At 38.2% G+C, this 23924-nt stretch overlaps 1 protein-coding gene across 1 annotated transcript in view; it reads left to right on the top strand.

Moving 5' to 3' along the window:
• Positions 1 to 639: 639 nt before the first annotated feature.
• LOC136677988 (contactin-associated protein-like 5) overlaps positions 640 to 23924 on the top strand; it is a 105201-nt gene continuing 81916 nt past the window's right edge. Inside the window, exon 1 of the mRNA XM_066655726.1 lies at positions 640 to 903. Coding sequence (XP_066511823.1) covers positions 843 to 903 — 61 coding nt within the window. The 5' untranslated portion in view covers positions 640 to 842. The remainder of the gene's footprint in view (positions 904 to 23924) is intronic.

Here is a 23924-nt window from a genome sequence, read left to right as displayed (position 1 = left end):
TGTACCTTTAGTGACAATAATGTACTTCTATCATACCTTTTTTTTTCTTTTTCTAAAACTATAGTCACTCCACAAGCGGCTGCTTTTAAAAGCTTTGCATCAAAGGCACTGTGAGTACTTGGTAGTTTGTTTATAAAGTGGGGAACTCTGGGATGATTTGGGACCTAGAACTTCTCATCCATCATCTGTATTTGAATGACCTGCCTCAATGCCATCAGATCCTCACAGCAATGTTTCAACCTCCAGTGTAAAGCCATCTAAGAGTGGGTCACCGAAGTCTGTAGACTTTATAGCGCAGGTGAGATGGACAAGTGTCCAATTACTTCTGATCATGTAATGTACATAGTGTCAGAATATTTGGAGCAACTGAAAGATAGTGTGTTTGTGGGTGTGTGGGTGTGTGTGTGTGTGTGTGTGTTTGTGTGTGTGAGAGAGAGAGAGAGAGAGAGAGAGAGAGAGAGAGAGAGAGAGAGAGAGAGACAGAGATAAAGTGTTCCTCTTTAAGAGCAGCACTACTAGGGGAGGAGTGTGTGTGTGTGTGTGTGGTTTGTGTATGTGTGTAAAGGAGGCGTGTCTTAGCACTGAGAGAGTGTGTCAGGGATCTCTGTCTCTCAGAGCTTGTGAAGCTGTGGACCCATACACACACACACACACACACACACACACACACACACACACACTGAGCTGCTGCTGTGGAGGAGTGGTGTGTGTGTGCTGAGGAGCATGCGTGCGGACAAGTGTGTGTAGAGGAGTGTGTGTGTGTGTGTGTGTGTGTGTGTGTGCGTGTGTGTGTGTGTGTGAGCGTGTGGTGTGTGTATGAACTCTTTCTGTGGATTTAACGGATGGAGCGTGTGGCGCTGCTGCTGAGCCTCGCGGCACTCAGCACAACACCGGCACACAGCTGTAAGTAACATACTCACACACACACAGACACACACACACACACACACAAACACATAAATGCATGCATTTACCTAAGCCTTATTTCACTGACAGAAAGAAAGAGAGAGAGAGAGAGAGAGAGAGAGAGAGAGAGAGAGAGAGAGAGAGAGAGAGAGAGTATGACAGAAAGGAAGTGGAGAAGGAAAAAAGAGGTGAGGGACAGAGAGGGAGAGAGAAGGAGAGAGAGAAGGAATAAACGAGATGCAAAGAATGAAATGGAGAGGCAAATGATAAAGAGTGATAGAAAAGAAAAGGAGTGAGAGAGAGCAAGAGAGGTGGGAAAGAAAGGTTGTAACAGAGACACAAAAAGAAAAGGACAGAAAGAAGAAGAAGAAGAAGAAGAAAAGAGAATATAGAATATAGAATTATAGACTTTAAGAGTGGAAAATGGACAGGGAGAGAAGAAATGATCAATAGAAACAGAAAAAGAATGACAAAAGTGAGAGAACAGTGGAAGAGAGGGTGAGACAGAGACAGACAGAGAGAGAGAGAGAGAGAGAGAGAGAGAGAGAGAGAGAGAGGGAGAGAGAGAGAGAGAGAAATAGTGAAAGATAATGAGAAAAAAGAAAAGCAAGAAAGTTGAGAAAGATAAACAGTGACAAAGAGAAATGGGAGAGAAATAGAAAGATAATGAGAAAGAATCAGAGGGAGATTATGAAAAAAACACAATTGTGTGTTTGTTCCATTTAACTTGTGAATCTAGAATAAAGTTAAACCCAATAGAATCAACCAGTTACACGCCACAGACTGTGTTTTAGTAATTCACAGTGAATCTGAAAATGAATAATGTATATGAATCCTTTATATGAATATTTAATGTTTTCTCCACTCACACCTACATCAGCCCCTGGTTAGTTCAGTGTTGGTATTGATCAGTGAAAGGTGAAGTGGGCAGTAGTGTTTGGACAGTAGGACAGTGAGTGTGGTTGTGGAGTGTATTGTCACAGGGGGGCGCTGTTTCCCCACAGAGCTCTTGCCTGCTGTTCAGAATGGACTGAACCCTTTAATATATGCATGGGATTTGTCACTATGCTGTGTGTGTGTGTGTGTGTGTGTGTGTGTGTGTGTGCGTGCGTGCGTGCGTGTGTGTGTGTGTGTGTGTGTGTGTATTGTAAAATTTTACAGTAGTAAAATTAAATTATTTTACTACTGTGCTTTTATTATTAAATGTCACCAGATATTTTTCTTTCCAAAACTTACTGTTTGTTGGATACAAGGTTTTTCTTAAATGGAGAAAGAAAACTAACTTTCAACAGAAATTAAGGTCAAGGACATAAAGACCACCATAAATCAGGAATATGTGACACGTTATGTTTATAAAGAACAAATAAAAATAATAATAATTTAAACATTAAATTAAATAAATAATGTTATTATTATTATTATTATTATTATTATTCAATTTTCTTACCCAAGTATTTATTTATTTATTTATTGCACACATTTTTGAAGTTTGGATCAAACAAAGACTCTATATGTAAACAGAGAGAAAGTGATGGAGTAGAACAGACAGAGAGAAAGACAGAGAGGGAGGAATGAGTGAAGAGGAGAGAATGCAAAGAAGGAGAGGGAGAGAGGGAGCAAGCAAAACTGGGTGGAAGGAAAATGAGAGAGAGAATGAGAGAGAGAGAGAGAGAGAGAGAGAGAGAAAGGGAGAAAGAGAGAGAGAGAGAGAGAGAGAGAGAGAGAGAACAGGAGAGTACATGTGGAATTGTGTGTGTATTCTCATTAGTGTGTGGTATTCTGATGTAAACTGCTCTAATGTTGGTGCTGTATAAACTTGGAAACATTCTTTGGGAATCTCCAAGCCCGTGTTTAGAACTCTGGCCGGCAGCCTTCCCTCATTAGTTTCATGAAGGTGTCCGTCTCCGTGGTTTACATTTTCAAATGAAAAGATTGGAATAACTTGTGATCATGGTGCATAGACAGAATGTCAGGACAGATATCCTTACAAGACAACAGCCACACAATAGGCCATGCTCTCTGTCTAAATCAGGACGGCCTTCTCCCTCCCCTCATCACCAGCTCAGCGCTAACCAGCTGGAATAACAGATCTGGACATTTAGCAGTCTCCTTCAGCCGTGTGCAGCTCCAGTGTTGTGTCAGCAGCAGCCCAAAATGAAGCAGTGTACCCTTACGTGTTTTACAGGGAGCATGTGTACTTCACTCTCCCAGCTCAGAGGCATTGTGTGTGACTGGGAGGGTCATTTGACAATAGGGGGAATTAACAAATTAGAGAACGGACTGAAAATAAATAATAATAATAAAAGAAAACTCAATTACAGTCAGAGTTTGACCAGCCATAAGAGTTAATGGCCCTGACTAAGCATAGAGCTCTGTTTGTGACTCTGCTCCATTAAATCCATGTATTATGTTGACAAGTATGTGTTTTAAATTTAATATTTACCATTTCTGTGGGAGCACAAATCCTTTCCATTTGGGTCTATTGGCTGATTGCAAATGCTGTATATTTGTATTTCTATTTACTCCAGTTTTGTTTGTGCTATTTATTGAGTGTTTATTTATTTTAAGTTGAATTATGTTTTTAATAATTAGTCAAATTAACCTAAATATAATTTATAAATGAGCTGCACTGAATTTTGGGAGATAGGAGGTTTTCTTAAATTGGCAGCAGCATTATTTATGGGCTGGTGTTAGAGAGACTGTGACGGAATGCTGACAGGCTTCTTAGTGGTCCGTCTCTAGCTTCTGTTTAGACGTTTATTCAAATGAGTTGTGCTGGATTTGCATAATTGCGTGGAGCTGGATGGGTGGTGGACGCAGGGGACAGACGTTTCTCTGAAAATAAAAACACAATAAAGCTCAGTTTTCCAATGAACCTCATCCCAAGGGGAAGAGAGAAAGAGACAGAGACAATGAGAGAGAGAGAGAGAGAGAGAGAGAGAGAGAGGAATATATAGACAGAGACAACGTGAGAGAGAGAGAGAGAGAGAGAGAGAGAGAGAGAGAGAGAGAGAGAGAGAGAGAAATGGGAGAGAGAGGGGGGGTGTTATGCCTTTGTGGATAACTTACAACTTAGCGAATAACTTGTACTCAAGTTAAAATGAACAAATTATCGCTGTCAATGGTATATGTTCAGATTAAGTACAATATAATTCTTTCTCCAGTGAGCAAAATATACATGAGTAATTAACATATTATGTACTAAAAGATATCAAGTTATGAGTAAACACACATTTAAAAAGAGCAACATTATGACTCAATTCATTAAGTGAGCTCCCACCCACTGGTGGCGCTGTTTCACTTAATGTGCTTAACCTCTTAAAAAAAGGAAATACCATAAGAACTACAATAGTGTTGTGGGTGAATGTTAGGGTTATGGTTTTAGAAACAGGAACAGGGTATTTTTCACACCGGGCAGATGTTAGAAATTCATATGTACATACACAATAAATAAACTATATTTTGTACACACTTTACAAATCCTGGACATGGAATATTGATGGGGACATATTCTGTTCCTATTTCACAAGTGAACACAGCTCTGTGGTCTTAATGAAATGTTTGTGACAAAGACCAAAACACCACAGCACTGTTCTCCCCCTTGTCTAAACAACCCTGTTCAGACCAAGTGGTTTCAGCACCTGTTCCTTTAAATGAGAATGAGCCACAGCTGAGTTCAGTGCAAGAGCCCAGGAGTGAGGCGTGAGGAGAAGAAGCTCTGGTTTTAAGCCATTTTCACTTTGTTCTCTTATTTTCCACTTTGTTGTGTTTATTTGGGGGCGGCAAGGTGACACAGCAGGTAGTGTCGCAGTCACACAGCTCCAGTGACCTGGAGGTTGTGGGTTCCAGTCTCGCTCCAGGTGACTGTCTGTGAGGAGCTTGGTGTGTTCTCCCTGTGTCCGTGTGGGTTTCCTCCGGGTGCTCCGGTTTCCTCCCACAGTCCAAAAACCTATGTTGGGAGGTGGATTGGCGACTCAAAAGTGTCCGTAGGTATGAGTGTGTGAGTGTGTGTCGCCCTGTGAAGGACTGGCGCCCCCTCCAGGGTGTGTTCCCACCTTGCGCCCAGTGATTCCGGGCAGGCTCTGGACCCACCGTGACCCTGAATTGGACAGTGAATGAATCAATGTGCTTGTTTGGCTTTTTTTAACTTTGTCTTTTGAGCCCTTAAATAAACACGTGTCCAGTGCTGTGATTGGAGAGACTCAGAAATATAATTATATTTATCGCTTTATTGAGAAAAATATCCAAAAAGCAAAATCAGAATTTGCAGCGCGCGGAGCACTATGCTGCATCCACAGCTAGGAAGCGATGTGTCGGCTTTATTTGCCACCTGTGTTTCCAGAGAACATGTACAGACTCATCTCAATTAATATTTACTTTTTAACAGGAATTAAACATAATGCAAAGACGATGTACATGTTGTACGTGTGTGTATCAATCACAAAGGGATATGGAAGGCTGAGTGTACTCTATGTATTGGATTTTCCCCGAATAAAAAGTTTCTGAACAGCCATGTGAATTCACATATATGAACTGGGCAATGCCAAAACTACTCGTCCTTAAACAAATGGAGCCCAAAACCATCTGCTGAAACGAAATCAAAACAAAGCCATGTGTATTAATATTTACACTAACCTTGTTTCCCTCATTACACCAAGCCACATGCAATTAGCATTAACACTGTGTTCAAACAACAGATTGCAAATGGATTTGGCTTATCTCCCACGATTAAATCACCAATTCCTCTGCTCTGAATTAATGACAACATGGAAAATAAACTGGCAACAAAGACCAGGGCATCTAGCTTTGGCTTCTGTTTACTTCTGTTTGCCTAGGTTTGTTTGAGGGCATGCTTCAGCAGCCGAGGAGAGAGATAAGTTTGGGGCCTGGTTTTAATCAGAGTCTTGTATATGAAGAAACCAAAAACAAAGGTCTGTAAAAATAAAAAATAAAAGAGGGGTGGATTTCTGCATGTGATTTGATTGAAAGAGTAAGAGTAGAGCTTGCATTCATTACCTCAAAGGTGTTCATCCAGATAATCTTCTTCTGCTATACTTCTACATTCCTTGCCTCAAATTTATTGGGGAAATATTCCGAGTCACTCACTTGTTCAGAGCAGGTGTAGATTAACTGGTGTATCTGGAGCTCCTACCAGCCCTCAAACTGTGAAACAAGACCACCAAGCCAATTATTTGTGGGCTGCAAGTCAGTAATAAAAAGGGGTGTATTGAAATTGCAGTCACTTTAGAATTCAGAGCTGGACCAACCAGCAAAATGGGATTAAACTGTACACATTTAAAAATGATGATTCTACAAGGATTAATTAGTAAAGGAAATGGTTCTGTATAGAACCCAGAACACTTATAAAATCTTTTGCATGATTAAATGGTTCACTGCATCTTGAAAGTGTTCTTCAGATCAATGGAGAATGTGCTATGGTCCTTTTACAAAATTGTTCTATATGGCACAAAAAAAAGCCAGTCATTGTTACAGTGGGCAAAATGCTGGCTAGATAATGATACATTACATTACACTAGGTAACACATTTCACAGCAACAATAGCCAGGCTACTCTTTAGCTAAAATAAAATATCTGGTACCACTTAAAAAGAAAAACACTACACTTATGAATGGCATAAATGCTGTTCACTACATGGTTATTAATTAGCTTGTAAACACGTTAGAAATAATTAATAATCCTTAGTATCACAGAGGTAGGACGTGCGACAGTGACTTCTTTTTTGTCTAATACTGAAAATGTCAGATAACTTACAGAAAAAATCAAGGAAAAAAATAAAGCTAAAACCTGAGAATGTGAATTTAGCTAAGGTCCGCCACGTTATAATTTATTTGTAAAAAGACACACTGTTAGAGACACTGTTGCCCTTTCTATTGACGTGTTATAACTGATCATGAATGTGCTAACTAGTATTTATTAATTAAACAACTACTAATAAATAGATTTGAAATTTTTAAACCTTTATGAGTGTAGTCTTATTCTAAAATGGTACCAAATCTTAACAATTCAATAAGAAAAAAAAAGCCAACTCTACCTCACTGAATAATTTCAGGTCACAAAAAGCCAATCTTATGTAAAATGATTACACTTGGTCTTCTGGTTTGCAAGCTGTTCTGATATTCTTTGTTTGGATATGTCCATGATTGTAGCACCTATAAGTTCTTCTTTATTTTGAATGAATATACCATAAAGAAGAAAAAAAGATCTTTAAAAGCAAAATCTTGTGATTAAAAGTTTAAAGGAACAGATATTCCGAATAGGGTTGTGTAGACAGAACTATGTACATTTGTGGAAAAAGGGATATGTAATAGAAAATGTTACGTTTACAATGGGAATATTCTTTCCCAAAACAACCCTGCTGTGTTAAGGAAGAGCTGTGGCCAAGAGGCTAAGGGTGCACTTTACATGCTCTGTATTGGAACTTATGCCTCTGAGAGAGAGAGAGTGTCCTTATTAGTGGTGGTCAGCCGTGTGGAGACGACTGTCCCTCTAAATTCCTGCATGTGCCGAGCTGATTCGTAACATACATTCTACGCTTGGAGTGGGGAGGAATACAAACTCTGGCCAGTCAGAGTTCTCTGGCCTCTCAGTGCGCCTGGTCCTCAAACCACCTCCACCTATCTATTAATGTGTATAAATAAAATGCATGCGTACCACTGACATATGTCAGTTAGCTCTATTTTGGATGGCTGCCACCTTTTTTTTGTGCCTCACACCAAAAGAGTTTTAACCCAGCAATGCCACAGCCCACTGTAACGCTCTAGGAGTGTTGGATAGCCCTCGCTGTCCCCCATCATTCAGCATGACAATAGCAAACAAAGGCATCTGTGTGCAAATATAAGAGATTTAGTGTCCTCTTCAAAGCATGATTATCTGATGAGACAAATCGACTTTAGAGTGAGATTATAGCAAGTAACATTCAGTATGTATCTCATTCATTTGCCTTCCCCCACCTGGGAACCAGTGTTGTAATGTGAATGAATCTGTTCCTGAAATGACACACACTATGACACATTTATGCAGATCACTGTTGTAACCAACAACATAAACATAATATTTGTGAGGGCTCCTTCCACCCTATGTAGTGCACAATGTAAGTCATGAAAGAATAGTTCTTGCTCTAACTTTTATGTCATATATTGAATTATGAGATTATGATTCTTTATATCTTGCTGTCAGACTAGTGCCCCTAGCTGAAGTCTCTCTTCCTTTTTTGTTTGCCATTCTGCCAGTGTTGGTAGAGTCGCACCTCTGTACAGGCAAAAAGACGCATGAGATCTGATCTGACCGTTCACATTCATGAAAGAGAGAGAGAGAGAGAGAGAGAGAGAGAGAGAGAGAGAGAGAATGCCAAGCCTGCAGCAGTACAGTAGATCAGTGTCTAACTCAATAATTGCCCTGATCTTGTCAGCACAAGTGTCAGATCTAATTCCAGCCCAAAACAAGGGGGTGGATCTATAGCTGCTGTTTGTGCCTGACCTTAGCAGATAAAGACACACACACACACACACACACACACAAACATACACTCAGTGCTAAGGTCAAGGCTATTCCCTGGACCACAAACAGCCTCCTCTACACAGTGAATATATTGGTGCTCTATCTTTAGACTGTGTTTCACTGCCATTGGAAGTTGTTCCAAATGCAGACGGGTTGTCAAATCTATGTCAAATGAGTTGTCAAATCTCATTAAAATACCAGAAACAAACTTAACATACGTTAATTAATTAAATAATTAATTAATTCAGTAATTCATTCATTCATTCCGTGTCTGTAACCACTTATCCAGTTCAGGGTCACGGTGAGTCCGAAGCCTACCTGGAATCACTGGGCACAAGACGGGAACACACCCTGCAGGGGGCGCCAGGCCTTCACAGGGCGACACATACAATCACACCTAGGGACACTTTGGAGTCAAGAATCAATGTGTGTTGGAAATTAGAGCAGCCAGAGGAAACCCACAGAATTATATGAAGAATAAGGACTGATGGAACACTGCTGTGAGCATTTGATGCCAGCAACATACACAATAGGGAGGTCAGGTATTGGCATTGTATGGATGGCTGGATGCCTATGGAAGATACAAACTGCGTGACCTTTAAAAACAGGAACGTACTCAGTTATTTTAATGTCTGATTTCTGGACAGGCTGTATACTGTTTTCAATAGAAAATGCAGTTATGATTGTAATCCAGACCACAGCACATTCACATACTGCCCATGTCCTCTCTGAGACTTACAATCCATGTGATAAGACTTACAACAATTTTTGTGGGTCACCCTCACTGCTGCTGATCAACACATGTGCCATCTTCCCACTGCTCTGCTCTCCCGCACAGACTAACAGCCTTGTTTTTAATGGCTGAGGCTGTTTTACACAAGACCTTAGAGACCCAAAGGATCCAGCAGTAATAAAATCATGTATTTTCAAATAAACAGTTGAGGGCTTGAATTGCGGTGAATAATGTGAAATATAGATTCTGAACATTGTCTGTGAGAAGCTTTTTATTATTTTTTTTTCACAGCCTGATCTCTATGTGATTTTGTACATTTTTGGTTATAAGAACGTTTCCTTTGCAATTTGTACTAATTATTATAATTAGCCCTTGTAAAATGTGTAACAAATACATTTGTGGATGACCACATGATTTTCTGGCAACCCAATGTAACAATCAGCCTTAAATCATTGCCTAAATCTAAAGCTAAAGCTAAATTTAACCTTAAACCTATCCCTAATCTTACGCTTAAAAATAACCATAATTTTAATCTTTAACCCAAACCACAAACCTAACTTTGAGCTCCACATTTTAGAAACTGCAACATTTTGTTCATATTATATACCATTGCTATCACCTAATGCTAACTGTGACCTTAAATATAACTGTAACCTAAGGTTAATCCTAAACCTAACCCTAAACTTAGCATCTTAACCTTAACATAAGCCTAACCTTAATGCTAAACTTGACCAGAAGTCTAAGATCCAAAAGTTTAGAAACAGAAAAGAATACTTTAAATGTAAGCCTAACCATAAACCCTAAAGCCTAAACTAAATGAAACCTAAGGCTGAGTGGCAACAATGTTTTGAGCTTGTTTACTGCTAATGACTAACACTCACCCAAAACACCTAACTGTAAATTTAACTGTAAACATAACCTAAAGCTCCAGATTGTTGGTTCAGCAGTGTGTTGTGTTTGTGTAAATCTATCACTCATAAAAAAACCTGCTATTTTAGTCTCCTCTCCATCTCTCCTTCTGGAACATAAAAGAGAGTTTGGGTGGATGAAACAGCAAAACCAGTGGATGGTAACTCACTTAATGATCTTAAAATAACTATGAGTAATGATAAATCAGAAACTACAAAGGTTAGTAATGTCTGTAGACAATGTTGTGTTTAACATTGTTTGATTTCAAAATGCAAACTCCACACCATGAAAACACTATTTTAATGTAGTAGTAAGTTGTGTATTTCACCATGTAACTACATGTGTGTTACATATGCAGTTGCATTATTACAATGCAATAGCACAGTAAAAGTAGTGTAATTAGCACTTTGGTTTGAAAAACTGCAAGCAGAATTTCTTAGCTTGGCTACTGTCCCCTGCTAGCTGTAAAGGAGCATAAGCTACCCTTGCTTTAATCGCTACATGCTAAGCTGGCTGTAAAACAGGGTTTTATTTGTTTGAAGCCAGACTGGGGGTCATTCATGGCTCATTTTGATGTTGTTTTTCTGAGGAGACGTCCTTTGACAGGCGTCAGAGAGCTGTCGTTTTGCAAGGCCTCATTTTTTGACCTAGAAAAAAAAACAAGACATGCTTTCGATGTGGATTTTCTGTCCCTGTGTCTAAGCAGTTTCAGATATTGAAATATTAATGTCTGAGCCTTGGCTTTGTTCCAGTTGGGTTTGTTCTTAAAAGGCTGCTCTATTCATACAGTTTCCCTCTTGTAGCTGGAGGTTCTAAATGGAACAGCTTTCAGAAGTAAGAATTTGTTTTCTCTCTTTTCCCCTATATACTGTACATCATTTGACAGTAAGAATGAGTTTTGTAAAATTCCATAACAGCTGCCAGTTTGTTTCTAAAACAACAACCAAATTGCCGCTTGTTCTGTGCATTTCAACGGTTAGATCAGCTTTTGGAAATATTAGTCACAATGCCTGTGATAACTATGTAGTTACACTTTATCAACACATGTATCCACAAAAGTACCTTTCATGTCTTATTATAGATGAATTACAGAATTACAGGGTATGTATATATATGCTTACCAAATGTCAGTTTTTCAGAAAAAAAAATACAAAATAAAAAAAATATATATTATATAATTGAAACTGCGTATAAACAGTTATTATAAGTCATGTAACAATAATTACAGTAACCTTTATTGCATATATTGTTACTGTGTAATTACAAAATCACCAGAGATATGTAGAAAAACAAACAGGTTTTAACAGTGAAGAAGTCACTTACAGTTAAGTTGCCGTTAACATGTAACTAAACAGTAATTCTAATCAGTTAAAATAAAGTGAGACAGATTTTTTAAAAAACTGATTACATCACTGGTAGTTACAAATATGTTAATGTATAACAACACATTTTTACAGAATTTTATTAGTAAAGAATGCATAGGGAAAATACACTTATTTTATGGCATTAAAGGTATTTACAATAAAGTGAAACTAACTGGTCTTTAATCATGAACAAATGACTTGCAATTATATTATTTTTATCGTGTAACTGCAGTTATTCTATAGAATCAATTTTAAGGGAACATCTATAATTATGGGGTAACAATATTCTCCCTTTTAAGGTGGAATGGTATGTTTGTGGAAAAGAACACTATACTTTGTATGTGGCTTAAGTTATTAATCACTGTGTGAATTACCACAGAAACACATTTGTAACTAGAATTTAGTTTAGCAGCACCTTCCCTCCGTGTTTACTTATATATAATTAGCCCTTTCCACCTTAAGTTATCTGAAAGAGCAAAAAATAAGTCAGTATTACACTTATACATTTATATACACATATGGACGTTTGTGCATTTCAATGTTGTGGGTTGTCGAAAAAGACTGAGACACTTTGTTTTTTGAGCCATTTACTGACTGTCACCGTTGGAGGGAAGACGGTGAGGTGGACGTATATGCAAATAATGTATTTACAAAAACAAAAGCAGACAATAAACAAAGGACAGACAAAGACTTGATTAAATACAACAGGACTGAACAAAGGACAACCGAGAACTGGAGGTAAGGTGTGCAAGACACAGACAGAGAAACATATCTGGACACACACTCTTATACACACAACACCAAACAAGGGAGCACTGAAACAAAGGGGCTATCTATACACAGGACAAATGAGGAACACCCGAGGGGCAGGACCAGAGGAGATACTGACGAGAGGATGGAACTACGGTGGAAACAAGGGACCAAAACAAATAGAGAGCCATGTGCTAGGGAAATGGACATACAACACAAGACAGGGCAAGGGCGTGACACTGACACTGGGGGGATTCATGAACATTTTGGGCAGAAAATGTCTTCAAAATTTTATGAATAGAAGTGTTTTTGGACTAAAACCATGAATGTCACCCTTAAAGAAAGACGTTTTGTTTTTAAACAGTGAATAATTTACAAATGAATATACTGTGATGTATCAATACATTGCTATAAACCAAAACATTGTAATGACTTCTGTGTTCCACACTCATTGTCCAGTTTTTCAGCTCCACTGAGCATACATGTATGTTTTGTAGTTCTACAATTACAGACTGCAGTCCATCAGTGGCTCTGCACATTTTGTTTGTGCTTTTATTTCAGTGATCAGGTCTCCCACAGGACCATGACAGAGCAGGTATTATTTGTGTGGTTGATCATTCTCAGCCCTGCATTGACACTGATGTGGTGGTGGTGGTGGTGGTGATATGTCCGTGTGTGTTGTCCTGGTAAAAGTGGATCAAACTCAGTAATGCGTTTGGTGTTTTGTATCAACTCAATTTTTACATTTTAGTTAAACTGTAACTACACAATTATTATAGGCACTCAAGACAATATTTCCTTAAAATAAAACCACACTTTTATAAATGGTTTAAAATATGATTATTATATGGTTATTAATTAGGTTGTAAACATCTTAAAGTTCATTAATAATAATTTGTATCACAGAGATAGAAAAGGCAACAGTGTCTTCATTTTTTGTCAAATACTGAAAGATCTAAGGTTTAACAATGCAGATGGATGTGGGTTCCTTTTTGGCAAATAGCAGGTCAAAGTTACTATCTATGTGTTATAAATGATTAAAAATCACGTTTAATGTGTTTAAAAAAATCTATTTAACAGACATTAATAAACATATTGTTAACATTTATAAACATTTATAAGTTTAATCTTATTCTAAAGTGATATCAGAACTACTAATTATTATAAATCAAAGTGCCTTCAAAATTTAAATAACTACATTTTAGAAGTGTACATTCTTGTAGTGTAGTATATTAATATTTAAATCAGAATACAAGGTTGGGTTCATCTAAGGGTTAAGATTGTCTATTCAACTTCTGAAGCCAGACTGCACATCAGATATATATTGTAACTTCAGACATGAGCAAAATAAAAGCCCCTGTTTTTACCAATTTGTAAGAAACTAAGCCATCCTCAAATCAGTGGTCAGTTTTTCTTCTCTCGCCTGGACATTTTTAGCTGGTGGATGGCTTTAATAAAGCAGTTGTATTAATTGAATATATTTATTCAGACTTCTTCATTCATTCCTTTTTATTTATTCATAACTCTATTTCACATTCACTGACTCTGAGCAAACACCAGCACGGACATTAATTATCCAGCTGCAAATTAATTTCCATCTGAATTTCTCACTATTTTCACATCAGACCTGGTTTATTGATGATTATGGACTAAGCTTGCGCCCAATATTTTTGGGATTTTCACAGCTTAATGGAGAATTCCACTGATTTCTGCAGTAATTAAATGGATAAGATGGGTGATAAATTGTTGGAAAATAGTTGTATCCTGGAGTCTGGATTGGTGACAGTGGTGGTGAATGGAAGCAGACGTCCATCTATAAAAGCTCCTCCCAGAAAGTCATTACAGTAAATGGTGCTGAATGAACTGCTCATAGTTCTGAGGAGGTTAGATTTTAGCAGCTCTCAAGGTGTGGGAATTTCCATTGTTTTGTTCTCCCATTTGTAGACATGGAGATGCCCGGTTCCATTTAACACCACTGTAAAGACAAGTTAGGGTTAGGATCAGGCAAGTTTCACTGGACTGTTGCAGTACAGGAACACTTTTCTTCTCTACATGTACACACAGCGTAAATGTAGCTTCAAAGATACAGCAAGGGTCTTAAAATCCAATTGTGAATGTTGAATTACTGGGTGCAAGGCGGGAATATGCAATCCATCGCAGAGAATCACACACTCACAACCTGTGGACTGTTTCACACAGCTGGTCAACCATTCAAGGTGTGTTTCTGGACTGTGGGGAGAAACCAGAGAAGCTGGAGGAAACCCATGCAGACACAGGGAGAAAGCAACAAACTCTTCACAGGCAGTGACCTGAAGTGAGGATTGAACTGCATGTGTGGCTGTGACACTGCTGCCACTAATTAAGGTTTCATTGATTTTGCTGTAACTGCCCCATTACATTTTTAATTTACAGTACGCTACGCCTGGCTCACTGTCGGTATGGCAAGCTGAATGCGAACCAAATGTGGCACATGTATTGAACATGCCCATAAGGCCCACAGGTCACAAAATGGATCTGGCCCACGTCTGGCAAAGAGGAGACGACGCTGGCTGTGCAATTGTGCAAATGTGAGTCAAATAAGAGCCCAAAACTAACTTCTGGAGACATGTGGTGCTAACTGTGTGGCAACAATGTGAAGTGGCTGACTCAAGTGTTACGTCCAACTTGGCAAGTGGGACATGAAAGGATCAACTTCAAAAGATGAAAGTGTTTTGTCTAATGAAGGACATTTAATTTAAGATAGAATTTAAAAAAGAATAAAATAATAATAATAATAATAATTGGGCAGCACGGTGGCACAACAGGTAGTGTTACAGTCACACAGCTCCAGGGTCCTGGGGTTGTGGGTTCGACTCCCACTGTGGTTCTGTCAGGAGTTTGGTGTGTTTTCCCTGTGTCCGTATGAGTTTCTTCTGGGTGCTCCGGTTTCCTCCCGCTGTCCAAACACACATGTTGGTAGGTGGATTGGTGACTCAAAAGTGTCCAGGTGTGAGTGTGTGAGTCACTGTGACTGTGTGTGTGTTGCCCTGTGAATGACTGGTGCACCTCCAGGGTGTATTCCTGCCTTGCACCCAATGATTCCAGGTAGGCTCTGGACCTATCACGACCCTGAACTGGATAAGCGCTTACAGATAATGAATGAATAATAATAATTGGATTATTATCTGACCTAGTCCTTTAACAATGTGATCTTTGATTCAGTTCAAACTAAATTCGGCCACTTCCCTTCCTGCATATTTTTTTTTTTTTTTTTTTTTAGGGTTAAAATATAAGGCGATATATTATGATATTTCTCAAAATTCTTTTTCATACAATTCTGAATCTAGAGCCTACAGACCCACAAAATGTGCAACAAAACCAGTCAAAATCAGTCAGTTTTGTGGGCTGCTTTAGCCAGACAAATTAAGGTATATAACAAGTTGTTACAATTTTACTAAGCTTCTGACATCAGTGCAGGTATATTAGAATTGTCCTGCCTCCTCATCTGAGTCTCTCCAATCACAGAGCTGGAGCAGTGTTTACATGAGAATGCAGAGACAAGGTTATTCCTGGGCTCTTGCGCTGAACATAGCTGTGGCTCTTTCTTATTTAAAGGAACAGCCACTGAAACCAGCCTTTCTGAACAGGGCTGTTAAGACAGGGGGAGAATGATGCCATGCTGTTTGATCCTTTGATATTTTGACCAAAGCACATCACAGGCATTTCTTTAAGAGCCCAGAATTGTGTTTACTTGTGGAAAAGGGTTAGAATATGTCTCCTTTTAAAACTCAACATCAGAACAGCAGTTCTGTCTTGGATGATCAACTATATTTAATTTAAGGTGGTTTTGAAATGGCTTCTCCCTGCCCTCGCACATTAACGCCACTCTTCTATTCAATGCAAATTTTATACCTCCAGCAAAGCCCTCACTCTCTTGTGAAAGACATTTACATTTAACATTAACACATCTTCAAATAAACCCACGTCTCGCTGTCGACGGCGTCTTTTTTTTTTTTTCCTTTTGCTTTTGTTCTGCGCTGCAGCTGCAGTTTTGCAGCACCTGCGCTTTAAATCCAATTATCACTTGCCAGCATGTTTCTCAAGGGCTGTATATGTATGTGTGTGTGTGTGTGTGTGTGTTTGTGTGTGTGTTTGTGTGTGAGTAAGTTCTAGAATTTTTTATTTATTTTTTTTTACTTTGTAGCTCATCCAGCACATCATTTCAGCACAGAATATACTCTCTCATTCAGTAAGGCCCAGTGTATTGTACAAAGTCAAGAAACACATAGAGCAGAACTGTAGCTGTAGAGTAACTGTAGAATCACTGCTCCAGAATTCTAGTGTCTCTGAGTCCCAGGTTTGATCCTCGTGATAAGACACTGTCTGTAAGGAGTGTTGTGTGTTCACCCTGTATCTGCGTGGGGTTCCTCCTTCAGGGGTTATGGATTCTACTCACAGTCCAAAAACACATGTTATAGCAGGGGTCTCACACTGGTTTGCTCCACATCACAAAAGTTGGCAGGTCCATGTATTTCAAGTAACATTGGGCTCTTATTTATTTATTTATTTATTTTTGATTGAAAAGTTTCTTTAGCTTTTTTAACTAAAGCTCAAAATAGTTTCTTTTAAAGACTTGTAAAGAGATTAGAAATATATATTTAATGACTACAAAAACATATTCAAGTAGGCAAATTCATAATGGAACTATCGGTACCATTCAGAATCTGTTAGATGAGATCACGCCACTATGCCCATGTACATTTGTAACGTGTGCCTGGTTCCTGTTTGTTTCTCCTGTCATGTCATCACCCTTCCCTCGTATTCCTTTCACGTGTATTGATTACATTCCAGGTGTTTCTTGACTGAGTGGTCGATATAATTCCTGTGTCTGTTTTCCCTAGTTGTTGGCCATTTGTTGTGCTTCTGTTTGTTCCATGTGTTTCAAGTTCCTGGTGTTCTCAGTGGGTATTCTGCTCTTTATGCTCCTGTCCCAGTTCCTGGTCTTTGTATATGTTCTGTGTTTAACTTCCTAGTTGTGCTTAGTTCTGTGTGTTAGCCTTAGCCCTGTGTGTTAGTCCTAGCTCTGTGTGTTAGCCTTAGCACTGTATTAGTGTACCATCAACAAGCCATTCTTGGTTATTGCTGATTGAACATAATGCTTGTAGCCTTACAACAGTCATTTGTTGACCGCTCAGGAATTGCTCTCTACTATCTGGAGACTAATAAATCCAGGTAGGCTCTAGATACACCATGACCCTCATCAGGACAATATGGTTACAGAAGATTGACAAATGAATGAAACAAGAAACACAAACAAGAACATATCGTCACTGCCCAATGTAAAAATGCCCAATGTAAGCATGTCACTGCTCCAAAAATAGTAACGTTACAGAAAATAAAAATTTAAAAAAATTCTTTCAGTGGATGTCAATGTAAAAATAAATCTATTTAAAATAATTTTGGAAAACTGTGTGTTAACTAATGTAAACATACGCAATGAATGTGTTCCAAAAGATAAATGACATGAATCTGATACAATGCATAGACAAAAGTATTAGATATCTACTCAAGATATCTGAGTACGGACACCTTCTTGTCCAGTGTGACTTCTAAAATGAAGTGTTTTAATCAGGAGTTAGTTCCTCTGTGCTACAGTAACAGTCTCTGCTCTTGTGGGAAGACTTTCCTGTGAGGATCGGATGGCATTCAGACATAAGCATTCAGACACATGCTTCCACTCCTCCAGAGCCCAACGCTGGACTGCTGCTGGGCACTTATCATTGCACATGGTGATGGTATATAGAAGGTGCATAGATATGGATTTTGCTACAGTACATGTACTGAATTAAATAAGTTATTTACTTTTACCTTTAGTATTTTTAGCATCACACTCACTGGTATTGAAATATATTATCGCTGCAGTTGCAGTTCTCCTACTTAAGCATGGAACCCTAGCTCCTTCCAGCTGCTGTCCTCTCTGCCAAAGCTTTATTAAATGCAACAGCATCCTCTCTCATTGCACAGGGCTTATAGTCAAGGCTAACAGGAGCCAAACAGCCTGTGAGAGAAGAGTCCTTTTCTTTTGATTCCAAATTTGCTGGCGTCCTTACTGAGAAAAATGGGATTTCTTCACTCCGGGTCTAACTAAGAGAGCCGAGCTTGGCAAAAACAGGCATAAAAATGCAAGAGCGGCTGTAATTGGGTTGCTGTTTTAGTCACAAACTCTGGAAGCTCTTCTGAAATTATCCTAAACTCAGCCTATCTACTAGTTGAAGTACAGTAACTGTGGCCCCTACATGTATCTACATTCCCTTAACTCTGTAATTACACATTACTAACACATACAAAAAGAATGTAATTACAGATGTATTTGCTATTTAAAGTGGTGCCATATTTATTCTACATTCAGTAAAGGAACCCACATCCACTGGTGGTGCTGTTTCACTGTATACACGCTACAAAGACTCCAATAATACTCAAAAGAAGTGCAACAGCAACGTTTTCTCTTAGCAACAGCATTTCACAAACACTAAACCCTGCTTTTCTAACTTTCTGGATTTTGTGGTTAGCTTTTCAGATTAGGTTTAAGTAAAGATTTAGATTTACCTCTTATTTGTGTGTAATTTACAAAACCTCTGGATATATATATTTTTTTTATTATTAAGTGTACATTTTCATCTTGAAACCAGTCTGGATGAACCACTCATTTTGAAGGTTTGTGTATTTTTAATATTGTTGCTGTCCAATCAAAAACATGTAGTTTTTACAACATAATTTGAACAGAAGGTGTTCTTTGTATTTTGTAAAAAATAAAAAATCATGATTAATGGACCCATAGAAATGTTACAAAATTACCTGGAATAATATATTATTACATTGTTGAAAGTTAAGGTTTTTGTCCTTCTCCTGGAATTTTACAATTTTGGAGATATGTTTGGAGATGTACATGCTTTTCATTGGATATCTACGAGACACATTAATTATTTTTTAATTTATGTTTGTATTTGCATTATTTAAATACCTTGCTTTAAGCAAGTAAATATGCTGCTGTTCATATTAAAGGATGAATCAGTCAGGTTCTCCAGTGATTTCTCATCATATTATGAAACAACATTTATATATACACCTAGTGGCCTGGATATACACTCTCAGAAAAAATGAATGGCAGAGGTACATTTCAGGTCACTAAAGGTACAGTGTAAATGTGCCTTTAAAGGTTTTAGGGTCCAGTTGTGTTTCTTTAAGGTACATTACGTACTCTTCTTTAGATAGAGAGATGAATATTTGTAATATGTCATTATAGAACTGTGTAAAATTAAAGAACATAATATACGTCCTGGAGATTAAACTTGCATATTAAATCAACACAATTTGAAAATCTACAATCATAATACAATAAGGTACAATTATGTTCCAAAAATAAAGGTACAAATATGTACCCTTGAGGACAGCAAAAGTTAGCACCATGATGACAGTTTTTCTGACAGTATATCATACATTCTGCACTCAACTCTATGGAGCATAAGCTGGTTCTTTCAGGGACTACAGGATAATCTGTTACTGCACCTCAGGAGAGTGGTATTTAGTACTTTAGTACATGCAAATGGATAAGTATTCACTATATAAATAAATAAATAAATAAATAAATAAATACCATGGTTGAAAGCTTGTGAACAAACTTTGAATTTGGCTTGTCACTTATTGCTAACATAATTGCAAGGTTAGCTTATATACTGCTTAATACTACTTAGCTATGAGATTAAATTTGTAGAACACTCAGTCCAATACTACCCTCAAAATACTGCAAGCTTGAAAAAGGAAGGTGAACGCCACCTTAATAAAAATTCCACCTTAGAAAAACAACCATTTTATTTAGATTGTCACAGCTGGGCAGGGAAGATGAGGAGGCGGACATACAAGCATAGAATGATTTATTACACAGATCAAAACAAAACTACAACAAAACAAATGTAAGCAAACTAGAAAAACTAAACAAGAAAAGACAAGGACAGACAGGAAACAGCCATGAACTGGGGTAGACGTGGTTAAACTAAGAGATATATAGACATGGAAACACACATCTACACACACAGGCCCAGACAAGGGATACTGAAACAAAGGGACTATATGGGACTATATATATATATATATATATACCCACAGGACAAACGAGGAACACCTGAGAGGGTTAACGAGAGCAGAAATTAAGGCAGGACTAATGCGGGTCTGGGGACAAGAACCTACAAACAGCTCTCTGACAACATGGTGGACAAAGGAAAACAAAAACAGAACAGGAAAGCATGAGACAAGGCAAGGGCATGACATAGACTTCTATATTAAATAAATGATTCACTTTAAATAAACCTCTAAACAGTAAAAATCTGCCAAGATATTTTAAATTCCACATTAAAAAATGTCACCTTAAAACATGATTTACACTTCCACCTTAAATAAAGGACCAAATAATCTTTAAAACCTTTAAAGGACTGCCAATATAATTTTAGACTACCACCTTAAAGTTCCACCTTAGAACATAATAACCTTAATTAAATGACTACCTTAAAAACCATGCCACATTAAAAAATACAGCCATTTAATTTAGACTCTGACATTAAAGAAACTTCCACATTAAATAAATGACCATCTTTAAATGAATCAAATTATAATCTGGCACCTTAAAATCAATTCCACGTTATATTCACTGGTCTTATGATGTCCCCGCCCACCTTAAATTTCCTGACAAATGTACTGACCTGGATGAACCCATAAGCTCATCCATGTACAGACAGTACTGCAGGACTGAAGGAGAGGAAGGGAGCCATGCACATTCTTTCTCTGGGTTGTTTGAAAGATGCCCACTGTGACAACACCATCCGAACATTCCGTAATGCATTTCTATGGGGGGACTTTGTACGATAATTTTACGAAAACCGTAACTGATGGGACATGATGACATGATGAGACATAGTGTACCCAGGTATTACCATGTGAAATCCTGAGGTTGTAGCATGAATATTGATAGAGTTAGAGCAGCTTGAAATTTGGCACAATGCATTTAATTTCCATTGAATCGGTCCAAGCCACGTAATTGGCTATAGACCCTACGATCCTGTGAAATTGTGTGATTGTAGTTTGAAAACCCTAGGAGTAGTAACATTGCAAAAATTGCGAAGAGTATAATAATAAGAACAATACAAGTTTGAAAAACTGTTTGGCTTTCAACTGCTTATCTAGTCTAGGATTGCAAAGGGACCAGAGAATATCCAGTAGCACTGGGTGCAAATCTGTGCTTGCCATTTGCTGTTGGTAAAAAATAAAAATAAAATGTTTAATTGTCCAGCACTATGTCTTACAACCAAGCTGTGTTTATTGTGTTACGATGAGTGTGAGAGCTCTGGGAAACAATTCTGCCTCCAAATCTTTTGTCAGTTTTAAATAACTTTGTTGCTGTGGGCATCTGCTAGTCAAGTCAGGTCAGGGCTAATTTGTTAGCTTTTCAGAAGAGGTCCAGAGAAGGCGTTTTAATTACAAATGCCATTATGAATAAAGATGACACGTTCCAGCTGCAGTGGATTTGCATATGAATGAGTAGGAATGGGTCACAGTGGGACGTCCTGGATGGGGAATCTGTCTCTGTGAGAAATAAACAAGAAATAACCTCACCCTGATCCTTTAGCCTTTTTTTTTAATGGACTAAGACTGGAAGTGTTCATCTGTACATATATTAGTGTTCCAGCCTGGTGTCATGTCTAAAGTGTGAAGTACACACATTTGCCAAACGAAAAATCTGTATAAAACTGAAAATGGAAACTACATTGCAGATTCAAAACAGCAGAGAGTCGCCTGCCCCCCTCCTACCCAAATGTGAAGTTCATTGATTCCACATTATATTTTGTATTTTTTGTCATTTAAAAGAACACTAAGTAGTATTTTTAACTAAAAATGACAGCTTCAAAAAGATAGCAATGCTCCTCCAACCTGTAATAGGAAGAATAGTGACTCTTCAGGACCACAGGGCAGAGATCTACCACAAGAAATGCGCAACAATTTACGCTACATAGCTCACCTCTGTACAACCCCAATTTCAATGAAGTTGGGACATTGTGTAAAACATTAATAAAAACAGAATACGATGATTTGCAAATCCTTTTGAACATATATTCAATTGAATACACTACAAAGAAAAGATATTTAACTGATATACTATATTGCTTTTTTGCAAATATTCTCTCATTTTGAATTTGAGGCCTGCAACACATTCCAAAAAAGTTGGGACAGGGGCATGTTTACCACTGTGTTACATCACCTTTCCTTTTAACAACACTCAGTAAGCGTTTGGGAACTGAGGACACTAATTGTTGAAGCTTTGTAGATGAAATTATTTCCCATTCTTGCTTGATGTACAACTTCAGTTGCTCATTGTATTGTCTCCATTGTATTTTGCGCTACATATTGCGCCACATATTTTCAATACAGGTCTGGACTGCAGGCAGGTCAGTCTAGTACCTGGACTCTTTTACTAAAAAGAAATGCTGTTGTAACACGTGCAGAATGTGGACATCCCTGAAAAAAAAAATCATTGCTTAAATGGCAGCATATATTGCTCCAAAAACTGGATGTACCTTTCAGCATTAATAGTGGCTTCACAGATGTGTAAGTTACCCATGCCATGGGCATTAACACATCCCCATACCATCAGACACGCTGGCTTTTGAACTGTGTGCTGATAACAATCCAGACAGTCCTTTTCCACTTTGGCCCGGAGGACATGGGGTCCATGATTTCCAAAAACACTTTGAAATGTGGACTCGTCAGACCACAGGACACTTTTCCACTTTTCATCAATCCAGCTCAGATGAGCTCTGGCCCAGAGAAGCCAGCTGCGTTTCTGGGTGTTGTTGATACATGGCTTTGGCTTTGCATGGTAGAGTTTTAACTTGCACTTGTAAATGGAGCAATGAGCGATGAGTGTTCACTGACAATGGTTTTCTGAAGTGTTTCTGAGCCCATGTGGTATTATCCGTTACAGAGTGATCGAAGGTCACGAGCATTCAATGTTGGTTTTCAGCCTTTACGCTTATTTGAAGAGATTTCTCCAGATTCTCTGAATCTTTTGATGGTATTATGGTCTGTAGATGATAAAATCCCTAAATTCCTTGCAATTGTACGTTGAGAAACATTGTTCTTAAACTGTGGGACGATTTGCTCATGCAGTTGTTCACAAAGTGAATGTCCTTGCTTGTGAACGACCTTCTGGGATGCTCTCTTTATACCCAATCATGACACTAACCTGTTTCCAATTAACCTGTTCACCTGTGCAATGTCCCAAACAGGTGTTTTTTGAGTGTTCCTCAACTTTCCCAGTCTTTTGTTGCCACGGTCCCAACTCTTTTGGAACATGTTACAGGCCTCAAATTCAAAATGAATGAATATTTGCAAAAATAAATAAATAAATAAAATAAAGTTTTATTTGGTGTCTGTGTGTTTGTCTCTGAGAGAACACAGAAAGAGAGAGGTGTGCGTTTGTGTGTGAGACCTGTTTTCATTTACAGTACTTTAAACATGAATTACACTCAGCAACAGGTACAGGGGAGCTCAGGGGACAAAAAAGCCACTTCTTATGAAGCATTCCTTTAAATAGGTGACTATGTGAGGCTTAAGTTTGAAACACGACACTTATCCCGTACTTTCTTTGCTTAAAAAACAAAAAAGCACTGATTTTACATTTAATCCAAATACATGTCTGTACTTTTATAGCATTTCAG

This window comes from Hoplias malabaricus, chromosome Y (assembly GCF_029633855.1).
Source record: "Hoplias malabaricus isolate fHopMal1 chromosome Y, fHopMal1.hap1, whole genome shotgun sequence".
In the NCBI taxonomy this organism is placed as follows: Eukaryota; Metazoa; Chordata; class Actinopteri; order Characiformes; family Erythrinidae; genus Hoplias; species Hoplias malabaricus.
The sequence above is the reverse complement of the archived record's forward strand: the minus strand, read 5'-3'. Positions and strand labels throughout refer to the sequence as shown.